Below are 14,035 nucleotides of genomic sequence, written 5' to 3'. Positions count from 1 at the left end.
CCATATATACTAATCTCTCTAAAAACAACCTTAATAAAATGGAAAACTCCTACAATAACATAACCATATTTGCTACAGGTAACCCTTTTAGAACCCACCACAGTTTTAATCTAAAGCATCTAGGATGGCTTGAATTACAAAATCAGCTTAAATTCCACCAACTGACCATTGCCCATAAAACCCTTTACCACCCTACCAATACCCCTATACTATCTACCCTCATTACCCCTTACAACAATCTAAAGACCTTACAATCATCACATAAACTTCTTCTAAATATTTGTAAATCAAACAACAGGACTGGGGACTCTCTTTTCTCTAATACTGTTGGAAAATCCTGGAACCTTCTTCCTAATAAACTTTCCTCTCTTCCCTCTATATCACTCTTTAAAACCAAATTGAAACTTTTCCTCGGAACACACTGGTTGTGTCCCTGTACTAAACCTAACTGATCAACTAGCTCTTCTTACTTGGTTCAACCTACCCTGCTCTTCTCAGTAATCAAGTTCCTTTTCTTAATAACTTACCTTGTCCTTCTATACTATTACTTACATCTTCAGAATCTCATTAAGGAGACTACTTTTACTAATATATTGTATAATTTCAGCTCCTAATTTTTCTTTATGACTACTTGTATACTAATATATTGCATAATTCGGCTGCCATCTTTTTCTTTATGATGTATTGCAACTACATTTTGTATTGTACTAATTATATCTGTATATTTTGCACTGTTATGAACAAATGACCTCTTTGATTATTCTCTGTACTGCACCTGCAATGTTCATTGTATACATTAATTTTTGTATATGTGATTTTGTTTGTTTCCTCGCTGCTTATCTCCCCTGCCCTCTACTGAAAATGGACATATATCCAGTTAGACTAGCCCGGTCAACAAATGTAAAATAAAATAAATAATAAATAAATCTCAGGTAGCAACTGAATGTGCCAAAATCATAGAAAGAATATAAGTTAAAGGATCAGATGAGAAGGCAAGAAATGTGGAAAATGCATAAATATAGTTGTTAAGTATAGAAAACTCTTGGAACAACCTAATGTTGATCAGGATCAAACACAGGAATGGTTAAGAAGAGGTGAATTTAAATCAAAAGAAGAAAGGTTAATATTGGTGGACTACTTACATGTTGGTTTACAAAGTCAATTGAACATGTGGGAGAAACAGACTGTATACTGAAAGGCATAATAATGTGGCAAGACTGTTGCAAACATTATAATACTGAAGTAGCTGAAAAACACTGGAAACATGATCCACAAAACATTATAGAAAATAAGTTTATACTACATGAGATCACCCATTACAAACAGTTCAAAAAATAGATGGGAGAAACCAGATATAGTAGTCCATGAAAAGAAGACAAAAGTAGCATTGATCACCGAGATTGATCACCGAGGTTGCTACACCCATTGACTATAGTGTCTTATGTACAGAGAGGCACAAAGTCATAAAATATCACAATTTGCAGGCAGAAACAAGGGCAATGTGGAAGAAGGATACCCAGACAGCTCCAATAGTAGTAAGAGCAACCGGTCTTATAAAAATGAATTTACAGTTGTACTTTCATATGTTACAAATACATGTAACTCCATACGAACTGCAGAAGGAGTCATTACTGGGCACACTAATTCCATGAAATTTAATCATGCTTTGATTTAGGAATGGGGCCCATTCCCATCATGTTATTAGAAACCCAAATGATGTGGAGAAATTAAAAAAAAAATAGTCATGTCCCTAGATGGGCAGGAAATTGGCTCATCGACAAAACACATACTGACTCCACATCTTCCAGTAGACCCATCACCAGTGGCATACCACAAGGTTCTGTGCTGGGTCTTTTACTGTTCAGAATCTACTTCCTGGAAGTCCAGGCTAAATTAGATGGCCTTTTGTTTTTCCATCTAAAATATTGGTGTGTAAAATAGCTTTTCTAAACCACTCCAGGCCTTGCTCCAGAGGGATAGAAGTGAATAAGTTTGTCACATAAGCACTGGCAAAAAAATGCTTCTACCATACTCTGAATTTCTCTCAAACCATTTAAAAAGTCATTTGAATACTTTAATGTTCTTTTATAAAAAGCTTGCACATTTCTTAAAGTTTTATCAATAAAGATGGCTTGGGGATAGGTTTGGACCCTATCAGTGAAAAAAAAAAAATAGGACAAAATGGTAGATACTTATGGATTTGTACACTTCTGGAATTCTTATAAACATAGGTATTACTGATTCTGTCACTGAAAAATACCCATATCGCTCAACAGCTATAAATTCTTCCAAAAGTGCATTTTATAAAATCGAGTCTATTCATGCATATGAAATATTCATCTAATTTCTTGACACAATTTTATAAGACAAAAATCACTCAAAAAATTTTCTACAGAAAGCATATTGTATATTTGAGACAATTCTTGGATTTTATTGTGTTTTGGAGTTGGTTTTGATCAGACTGCTATGCTTCCTTGTTTGGCATTAATACTGAACTCCTCTGCATTGTTTCAAATATTCCGTTTATACCTTTGTGATTCAATTTCTATATCTCTTGTAATATCATAGCTGCTGTGTTAAACTAATGGCCCAGGTAGTAACTGAAAATGGTCTTATACTGCTCTATCAAGCCAGTTAACAAACTAATTAACTAACTAAATATATAATAATAATAAAACTTTCTTGTTTTTTTTACTTTATCGATTTCATAACAGAGCATAATAAAACTACTCTTTAATATAATGCTCTTCTTATACTCTGTTTTTTCTCAAACCTAAAATGTTTCACATTTTAGACTTTTGCCTTCCAAAGTGGGCACTTAACCCGTATTTTTCCAGTTTTAGGTAGTATATAGTGTGCATTCTGTTCCACAAAGATTTTATGTTAATGTATTTTCTGTTTTATTATGCGATTATATATTTCTTGAATATGTACTCGTGAGCTGAGTAAGAAAATGGCCAGGTTGGAACAGTACTCTACGACAATTAACAAATCAAACAGACAGAAATAGCTGTATCTCATCTGTATACAGTAGTAGCATTTATTGGGTATCGGAGTAGCACCATGCTATGGTGAACCAGCGTATCCCCACTTAATCATAACCTGAACTTTTTTGATCAGCTTTCCATATAAGAACAGAAAATATTAAGTTGGTGCTTTGCTATTTACCAATTTAACTTGCAATGCTCACTTTTGCTGCTTCTGAATTTTAATTGTGTGTCTTCTGATTAACTGTTTCAGATTACATGCTAGATTGTTTTGTACTACTGAAGTTAAAATAATGTGTTATTCTTAAACTAAGCAAAGTACACTGCATATCCTCATTTCAAATCTATTAACCCATTTTTACAGTGTGTGTGTTACTTTTTCCTCTCTCTCGCATATCCTTCTGTCTCTCTCCACTTATCTATTTTTCAGCTCACTCAGTGACTTTTTCCTGCAGAATCTCTATCCAAATTAGTATCGTGGCTTCTACTTACACTGTTTAAGTGCTACAGAAACCATCCACCCTACCAAGAAGGCACCTAGTCTAAAACACTGTATGTACTTTTAACTTGCTACCTAACTCACTGGAGTGCACGCTGCCACACTCAGCAGCAGTATTCCTATCCCCCTACTCTTTTTCTCACCATCTTTTTAAGTCTCATTTCTGCCTTGTTTATTTAGTTATTCTTCACTTCACTATTCTACTATCGAGTAGCATACAATTTATCTCACTGCTAATTCTACCTTAAGTTCCTTTTTCTCCCACAGTCCCAATATACTTGCCTATAATATGTGTACTGCCCCCACAAGATTATATACAATAGCAGCTTAGACACCAACATCCTTTTACAATTGCCTAATTTCCCTTTACAGACATATAGAACCTAAGAGATTTTTTGCTAAAAATTAATTTTTTTTTTTTGTTTTTTTACTGCTTACCTTCACCCCCAATGATCACTTTTGTGGTTCTGCTTAACAGGGGCACAGGAAAATAATTTTCTTGGGTGGCGAAAGCCAAGGTACCTTTTTGGCTAGGCTTGTATAGGCCCTAGGGCCAATAGCCTAGTACCTACCTATGAACCTATGCCTGGTTCTTTTTTTTTTGTATTATGTTTTTTGCAATTTCTGTTATTGAAAATATATGCAACAATTTTAACTATGTATGTTTTTTTCTGCTTTATGAATGTATGTACTATGGCAGGGGTCTTATTTCACCCATATGGTAACTGGTCATTTCTACAGTATTAGGTACAGTACTATTCTGCTATTCAGTTCTAGTCTGATCAGATGGTCCTTTTCAGGCCTAAACACCACCTGATGTACTAATGTTTTAAGTTCTACGTACCATTATACTTTAGTTATGATTTATGGGAAACTATTGTAAAACTATTTGCTGTGAATGCTAGGGGTGCGGGTGGGGCACAAGTGTTCCTCACATCTATGCATTTGTGTTTATATATATGTGCAACCTGTGGCACATCAATTAGTACTTTATTTTGAAAGGAGTATTTATACCTGGCAATTGAATCAACTATATTTCCTAACTTGTAACTTGAGGTTGTATTGTGCCATCTTTCTCATAGTGCAATGTATCATAATGGCTTGTCATTCTCTCTTCCATCTTGATTATTTACATATCTGCAGTGATGATTTACACCACTTGAGTTTATGCTACCATTTTACTTTATTTGCAGCAATGGTAGACTTTTAACAATAACAAAGTAGAAAGAAAGTTAGCAACAAAATAGTAACATGAAACATACAGACACACAAACATACTCTCTCTCTCTCTGCTTACAGCCAGACATATTGATATACATATATATATATATATATATATATATATATATATATATATATATATATATATATAGATAGATAAATGAGGGTAAATTGCTTGAATACACATTGACACAATCAGGAAATATGATGTTTGGATCATAGTGTCCACCAATGGGATGCTTTAAGTAGTACAACCTGGAAACACATCTGTCCAGCACATAACACAGATCAGTGTTTTTCATTACAAATCACTTCTGGTTGAATTTGTCAGTGTGCACTGCCAGCATACCTCTCAACTGTACAGATTTTTGCATAATGTCTAGATTTTGCCTCATATTTTTGGTCTGTTTTTCATAAAATTGTCATTTTCTGGCAAATTAGTGGCAAATTATTCCAAATTGAAGTTAGAAAATTATGACAGACATTGGAGTTTCAGACTTCATACACTTCAGAAAAATCCATGCTAATGCAAAACATGCTGTTCTATCAACTTTCTACATTTGTAAAGGCAATATTTAAAAATTGTCCCTATTTTTGGGTCTTCGTCCCACTTTTATTTATGGCTTTGTCCAGATTTCTTGCTCTAAGAGGTTCAGAGGTATGACTGCTAATAATTTCCTGGTTTTGAAAGATTTCTACTGTCTTAGAATTGGTGCTGCCAGGAAGTTGGTATATATATAATTTTGGGGGTTGTGGGACCTTGCCCACCCTCCTTGAGAGTGCAGGGGGAGCTTTCCTCTTGCAAAAAAAAAAAAAGTTGCAGTTAACTTTTCACAAGTTCACAAAAACGAATTGTTCTTGTTGATTAGTGTACTACCGATATTCTTTTTTACAGCTTATTGTGTTTAGAACAAATATTTTCATTCAAATGTGCTGTTAAGCATGTGGTTTAGGTAAGTTTGGTTAGGTGAATTATGCATTGGACAAATGTGTCTTCTTCTTCTTCTTTCAGCTGTTCCCATCACGGGTCACCACAGTGGATCATCTGTTTCTATTTCTTCCGGTCTTCTGCATCTTGCTGTGTAACACCAGCCACCTGCATATCCTCTCTCAGCACATCTATAAACCTCATCTTAGGCCTTCGAATTTTCCTGTTACCTGGCAGCTCCATCCTTAGCATACCTCTCCCAATATACCCAGCATCACTCTTCAGCAAATGTCCAAACCAATGCAATCTCGCCTCTCTGGCTTTGTCTCCAAACCATTAACCTGAGATGATTCTTAATCCTATCCATCCAGATCACACCCAATGCAAATCTCACCTTTCTTCTATCCTCCCTCTCATTCACACACATATATCCTGTCTTAGTCCTGCTGACCTTCATTCCTCTCCACCTCTCCAGGTGTCTACAACCTGTTCCCTACTCTCACTGCAGATCACAATATCATCCACAAACATCATAGTCCACGGGGACTCCTATTTGATCTGATTTGTTAACCTATCCATCACCACTGCATATAAAAAAGGGCTCAGAGCTGATCCTTGATGTAATCCCACCTCAACCTTGAACTCATCTGCCACTCTTACTTACTGCAGCCCTTACCACTGTCACACTGCCCTCGTACATATCCTGTACCACTCTTACATTCATATCTGCTACTCCCAACTTCCACATACAATACCACATCTCCTCTCTAGGCACCTTGTCATAAATTTTCTCTAAGTTCACAAAGACACAATGCAACTCCTTCTGACCTTCTCTATACTTCTCCATCAACACCCTCAGAGCAAGCATTGCATCTGTAGTGCTCTTTCCCAGCATGAAACCATACTGCTGCTCACTAATCACCTCCCTTCGTAACTTAGCTTTCACTACTCTTTCCCATAACTTCATGTTGTGGCTGATCAGTTTTATCCTTCTTTAGTTACTACAACTCTGCACAGCACCCTTATTGTTAAAAATCGGTACCAATACACTTCTTCTCCACTCCTTAGGCATCCTATCACTTTCCAAGATTTTGTTAAGCAATCTGGTTTAAAACCCCACTGCCATCACTTCTAAACACCTCCATACTTCTACAGGTAAGTCATCTGAACAAACATCCTTTCCATTCTTCATCCACTTCATAGTTGACCTTACTTCTGCCTGCTAATTCACTGCACTTCCTGATTTACTATCCCCACATCATCCAACCTTCTCTTTCTCTCATTCTCTTCATTCATTAGCCCCTCAAAGTACTCTTTCCATCTACTCAACACACTCTCCTTGCTTGTGAGTACGTTTCTCTCATTATCCTTTATTATTCTTACCTGCTGCACATCTTTCCCAGCTCGGTCCCTCTGTCTAGCCAATCGGTACAGGTCCTTTCCTCCCTCCTTAGTGTACAACCTTTCATACAACTCTCCATACACCTTATCCGTAGCCTTTGCCATCTGTCTCTTTACATACACTGCATCTCCTTTTTTTACTATAGTTGTTTCAGTGGTGTCTGTGATGTAAACTGCAACTAAAGTGATATCATTTTGTATGCTTTTCATTTATATAAATTTAAGATTGCCTTTGTCATAATGTGTAAATTTAATACACGTTTGGAAAAAAATCTCCTTTTACTCCTGTCTACTTTCTTCATCTCTCTGACAATCCCATTTCTTCACCAGATTCTTCCCATGTATACTCTCCTGTACTTCCTTGTTCCACCACCAGGTCTCCTTGTCCTCCTTCCTCTGTCCAGATGTCACACCAAGCACCTTTCTAGCTGTCTCCCTTACCACTTCTGCTGTAATTGACCAGCTATCTGGTAACTCTTCACTGCCACCCAGTGCCTGTCTTAACTTTTCCCTGAACTGCACCTCACAATCATCCTTTTTCAACTTCTACCATTTGATCCTTGGCACTGCCCTCACTCTCCTTCTCTTCTTATTGATCACCAACATCATCCTATAGACAACCATCCTATGCTGCCTAACTACACTTTCCCCTAGCACCACTTTACAGTCTCTAGTCTCTTTCAGACTGGCCCACCTGCATAGGATATAATACACCTGTGTGAATCTCCCGCGACTCTTGTACATCACCCTATGATGCTTGCACATCACCCTATGCTCCCCCCTCTTCTTAAAATACATATTCACCACAACCATGTCCATCCTTTCTGCAAACTCCACTATCATCTGACCTTCTGCATTCCTCTTCTTAACACCATACCTACCCATCATATCCTCATCCCTGCTGTTCCCTTCACCAACATACCCATTGAAATCTGCTCCAATCACCGCTCTCTCACCCTTCGGTACACCACTGACCACTTCATCTAACTCACTCCAAAAATGTTCTTTCTCATTCATCACACGCCAACTTGTGGAGCATAGAAACTAAGAACATTCATCAGCACACCATCAATTTCCATCTTTATAAACATCACTCTGTCTGACACTCTTTTCACCTCCAAAACACTCAACATACTGTTCATTCAGGATAGCCCCTATCCCATTTCTCCCCCCATTCACACCTTGGTGGAATAATTTGAACCTGCCTCTGATACACCTGGCCTTACTGTCCTTCCATCTGGTCTCTTGCATGCACAATATATCAACCTTCCTCCTCTTCATCACATCAGCTAGCTCTCTCCCTTTACCAGTCATACTGCCAACACTCAAAGTTCCTAACTTCACTTCCACACTCCTAACCTTACTCCTCTTCATCACATCAGCTAGCTCTCTCCCTTTACCAGTCATACTGCCAGCACTCAAAGTTCCTACCCTCACTTCCACATGTCTAACCTTCCTCCTCTCCTCCTGCCTCTGGGCATACCTTCCCCTTCTTCTCCTCCTTCAGCCAACAGTAGCCCCATTTCCACCAGCATCAAGTTGGCTAACAGTACTGGATGCAGTCATTGTTAACCCAGGCCTTGACCAATCCAGTATGGAAATCTGTATTGTTGTCTGCATATGTGATCTGGCAAAAATGTAATACTAGATGCCCTTCCTGATGCAACCCTCCCCATTTATCAGGGCTTGGGACTGGCATCAAGAAATACACTGGCTTGTGCATCTCAAGTGCCTGGGTTGAATTGGACAATTGTGTATTCAAGCAATTTTCCCACATCTGTGTGTGTGTGTGTGTGTGTGTGTGTGTGTGTGTGTGTGTGTGTGTGTGTGTGTGTGTATACATATATATACATATATATATATATATATATATATATATATATATATATATATATATATATATATATATATATATATATATATATATATATATATATATATTTATACATATACATACATACACACATACATATACATAAAATATAAAATGTTATGTTTACTTATTGTATTCAAGCAATTTCCCCACATCTGTAATATAAAATTTTATGCTTACTTACTTTTTTAAAAATTTCTGCCCGTAGTCGATTAGTTTGGGATGCAAGCTTTTTCTTCTCTTCTTCTTTTCTTCTTTTTACTTCAGGTAACTTGTTATAGATCCTAGAAAACATTTTAGTGTAATGTGCTTAACTTATCAGTATTAGAAGTTCTTATAGATAACACTGTAAATACATGACATTACAAATATATCATGTGCTTTTATAAATAACTTCACATATAACTGTCATTCTACAATGCACGGACTGGAGCTATAAAATGCCCATGCGAGACAGCGAGGTGAAATACAGCTCTGACTACTAACTCATCTTCTTCTGTATCTGTATAGTCAGACAGCACAGCAGATAATAGACTCTTAGGTAACCCACAACATCTTAAACTCTTTGTGAAAGAGAAATCTATAAAATGGATAATAATATTTTAAGATGATCGCAAATTGTAAAACAGAAAAGGAATACCAAGACTATAAGGTCCTCAAACTGCAAAGCTATTCCTACCAAAAAGAATGCTAGGTCTATCTTAATAAATAATATTGAGCTAGTTGGATCACATCATCATTAATTTAGCAACAGCTACTTCAACTTAATTAAAATTTGAATACGAAATAGCATCTCCAGTTTTGTTAAGAATTTCTCAGTTACCACTGAAAACATACAACTTAATCTGCGACCAGCTCGACAAAGCATGTTTTGTCAGGTCCATCAACTCCATCTTATTTTTCTGGTGAGCTTTACCCTTTCATACTCCTGTGTTGTGTGAGAACCCCTGTACTCCTTGACTGTTATACCTAAATGTGACATCAGTAAACCTTGAATCAAATTGGTTTTCATATAACTGACTTGTCTATTATGCAACCAGCCATGATCAAACTGGATTTGGAGTGCTGAGATAGAATTAACTCATCGCACACGGTTAGAAAGAAATGAATCAGACATATTCATTCTATTTATGAAACTATATGGCTTTTTTGTTTTTTCTGTTGCCATGTGCCACAAATTATGTTTTGGAGCCCCTCCTCAGTTTTTTGCTCAGCCAACCTTGTCACTTGTTTAACATACGTATCATGGATTTAGTCCCAGCAAGAGGGGAAACCTTCAGTTTAAGTGTCCAGGGAGTGGGCAGTCAGGAGAGGAGGCATCCTGATAAGGTATTATCCTGACAGCTGCAAAGGGCATTTTGTTATGTCTTGTCCTCTGTCTTACCCAATACCAAAAGTGCAAATGTCATCTTGCACAATACATACTTCTTGACTAAAGTCCCTGGTCTCCACAGAGGACTTGTAACCCTGAGCACAAATCCCCTCACCTTCAGATAAGTGCACTTCAGAAACTGTAGCTGCATTCAAATTTATTTTCTTCTGACCCATGGTGGGAGCTTTCTCTTTCTGCAAACTTGGGCAGATTGCAGGCCTCTAATAGCACCGATATTCTATTTGCTCTTGCACGTCTGTTGCTGTATCTTCTTGTATGCATATTTTTTTAGTTATTTATCTGTTTGCTTATTTGTTTGTTTGTTGATCATGGTAATGCACTGAACCCACTGCACCATTTTCATGGTCAGATCATGGTTTACAATCCAAAGTCTATACAGCAAAGCATTAAAAAGACTTAAACATCACAGTTTGTGAAAGGTATTTACATTTAGTAGGAGTTTCTAAAAATAATACAATGTAATGTTATTTTCATGTTTCAAGGTATTTAAAATAGGTAGTATGAGTCTGATAAGTGCGAAATACCCTCTATATAATGGGTAAGAGAAATTCATGCAAATTTATTTATTTATTTATTTATTATTCCAGTTTGATGACCGGGGAGGTCCACTGGGCTTGGGGAGCCCGTTTTCAGTGGAGGCCCAGGGAGAAAAGCTCCACAATACAAAGTTTAATTACATGATTAATTACAAAGAAAGTTAGGATTACAAACAAGAGGTAGCATTCAAAAGAGAAAAAAAATATTTACAGTTTAGTTCCACTGGGCTTAGGGAACCTGCTTTCAGTGGAGGCTCGGGGAGAAAAGCTCCACAATACAAAGTTTAATTATATGATTGCTTTCAGTGGAGGGTCAGGGAGAAAAGCTCCACAATACAAAGTTTAATTACATGATTAATTACAAAGAAAGTTAGGAATGCAAACAACAGGTAGCATTCAAAGGAGAGAAAAAATATATACAGTTTAGTTCAGGAGTAAAAACAGGCACATAGTATCATGGCTAGATTTTACTGTTTGGTTACATATATAATCAATAATTTAAAGTGAGGTTAGGAAGGTAAGGAGGTTAGCCTGGTGTAAAGGGGGGGGAGAGCTTGAGAGGAATGGGTGGAAGAGTACAGTTGCATTTCTTGTTTAGATAGAGGTAAGAATGAAGTTGAGTTTTGAAGTTATTAAGGTTGTCACAGGTCCTCAGTGTGGAGGCAGAGCATTCCATTTTTTTAGCTAGGGAAAAAGATAACAGAAGCTGCCCAGCTGGGCGCTTGGGTTTTTGGACGGTGATCAAGTTTTGGTGGTTAGATCTAAGGGATCTGAGGGGGTTATAAGGTTGCAGAATATTGGATAGTGGAGGGCAGTTAGTAGGTTGGAATATAATTTGTGGGCTGTGGTGATTTGGTGAAGGTCAAGTAGATTGGGGAGTTCAAGCCAATTTAGTGAGTGTAGGGAGGTGCAGTGATGAGAGGAGGATTTGGCATTCGTGGCGAATCTGGCTATTTTATTATAACATACTTCCAATTTGGAGGTGAGTGTGGAAGATAAATTGGTGAGCAGAGGAGTGCCATACATTAGAGAGGGAGGTAGATAGGTTGTGGCGAGAGTTAGTCTGGTGGAAGGAGAGAGGAAGTGGTTGTTTCTGTAAAGTAGGCCTAGTTTTATGTGGGTTTTCTTGAAGGTTAGCTGGATGTGATTGTTAAATTGTGGGTGTTCATCAATGGTTACATCAAGAAGTTTGGTGGAGGGTACGACCTCGATAATGGGATTGTAAAGGCTGGTGATTTGGAGTAAGTTTTAGTCAATAGGGGAGGATTTTGAGGGAGGGAATAGAAGGATCTTAGTTTTGTTGGCATTTAGTGAGAGGTGATTTTGGAGCATCCAATTTTCGGTGGTTGAGAAGGCAGTTTGTGTTAGAAGTTGGAGATGTTTTAGGTTAGAGGCACAACAGAGCAAAGTGGAATCATCAGCATATTGCACAATTTTGGTATTAGGTATGGCTTTGTGGAAGTTGTTAATAAAGATATTGAATAGCAATGGGCCAAGAATGGAACCTTCGGGTACTCCAGTGGGGGTAGGGAGGAAAGGGGAGGTGGCCTGGCCCCATTCCACAGTTTGGGATCTATCAAAAATATAGCTGGAGAACCAGGAAAGAGTTTTTTGGGAGAGGTTGAGGTTAGACAGATGATTTAGTAGGTGACTATGAGAGATGGTATTGAAGGCTTTAGATAAGTCTAGCAGAACAGAGGATACCATATTACTACAGTCACAAGCTAAATTGACAGAATGTAAGAAGAAGAGAAGGGCGGAGTTGGTGCTGTGTCCTGGATGGAAGCTGTGTTGGGTAGAGGAGAGTAGTTGTTGTTTGGTAAGAAACGGCAGGAGCTGCAGGTGGATGCATTTTTCAAGAAGTTTGGAGAGTGGGGGACAGGATGGCTATGGGGTGGAAATTGGAGGTATTACAGTTTTTGCCACCCTTGTGAAGTGGAAGAATAAATGCAGTATACCATAGTTTGGGTACATAGGATTCAAGTAATGATCTACTGATCAGGATGCTGATAGGCAGAGCAATACTGTCAGAGGCTATTTTAAGGAAGGAGGAAGGAATGCTGTCAGGGGCATTGGAGCAAGGTTTTAGGTTAGAGAGAAGTTTCTTTATTAGGTTGGTGGAGATGGGTTTGAGTTCAAAAGTGGGGGGGATTGAGCAGTAGGAGGTGGAGATTTATTGTTGGTGAATGTCTTGGTCAGCTTAGCAATAGAAGAGGTAGAGGTGTTGAACATTGTGCCAATTTCAAGGTCAGATTTGCTGGTGTCAGGTCAAGGGTTGTTTTTTGTATCAGGCCTAAGGAGGGAATTAATAGAGTTCCAGAATTGTTTGGTTTTTTTGTGTGATTTGCTTGTAGTTTGATGTAGTAAGATTTTTTGTCTTTAATGACTTGTTTTTTGGCTAGGTTTCTCAGCTGTTTATATTTAAGTAAGATTTCTGGCTGTTTATGATGGAGGTAAGCTTTCCAGGTTTTAGCTCTTTGTAGCATAATATTTTTGGTGTCTTTGTTGAGCCATGGGGTGATCTTTGTTTTAACGCTTTTTGTTCTTATTGGTGCTAGGGAGTTAAGGACAGTTATGAATGTAGAATTAAAGTAGTCAACAGCTGCATCTAAAGGAAGAGTTTTTAAGGGGTTCCAGTTAGTTAGCTTAAGGGAGTCAGAGAAAGTAGTAGGGTTAAAGTTAGAGAGGGTACGAGTATGAATGAAGTGGGGGGAGTGTGGGGAAATGGGTGTAGCCCGATGGATGAAGGCAGGGAGGTGGTCTCCTAATGGGTCAGGAATTACACCAGATTTTATGACTTTATTAGGATGGGATACTAGCATCCAGTCTAGTATGGAGCCTGGAGGGTTGTTTTTGTTAGGCCTAGAAATAGAGTTAGTAAGATGAGTAAAATTAAATAAATTGATTGACATGCTGAGATTGGGGTAAATAATTCTTTTCCAGTCAATATTTACATATCCCAAGATGTAGGTTTCTAGCTTATTATTCGAGGAGATCCAGGAGAGGATGTCTTCCAGGGTATTAGTGTTATTACCAGGAGGAATATAGAGGGAAATGACACAGATGCTTTTATGGTTGTTCAGTTTTAGTAGGCCAGTTACAAGTTCAGCATTACTGAAAGAAGGAATGGGATTAGGATATGGAGTGATGGACAAGTGGTTGGAGTAGATTAGGGCTATACCACCATCTTTTCGATT

At 37.8% G+C, this 14,035-nt stretch overlaps 1 protein-coding gene across 1 annotated transcript in view; it reads right to left on the bottom strand.

The window, feature by feature from the left end:
- The window catches only part of CCHR14.PART0H10orf90 (chromosome chr14.part0 C10orf90 homolog), a 1,196,109-nt gene that overhangs the window by 20,411 nt on the left and 1,161,663 nt on the right, over window positions 1–14,035 (bottom strand). The window contains exon 6 of the mRNA XM_044056179.1: window positions 9,094–9,193. Coding sequence (XP_043912114.1) covers window positions 9,094–9,193 — 100 coding nt within the window. The remainder of the gene's footprint in view (window positions 1–9,093; window positions 9,194–14,035) is intronic.

Source organism: Protopterus annectens, chromosome 14.part0 (genome assembly GCF_019279795.1).
Source record: "Protopterus annectens isolate FY-2018-M chromosome 14.part0, PAN1.0, whole genome shotgun sequence".
NCBI lineage: Eukaryota > Metazoa > Chordata > Ceratodontiformes > Protopteridae > Protopterus > Protopterus annectens.
Note: the sequence above shows the minus strand (reverse complement) of the source record. Positions and strands in the feature narration are given on the sequence as shown.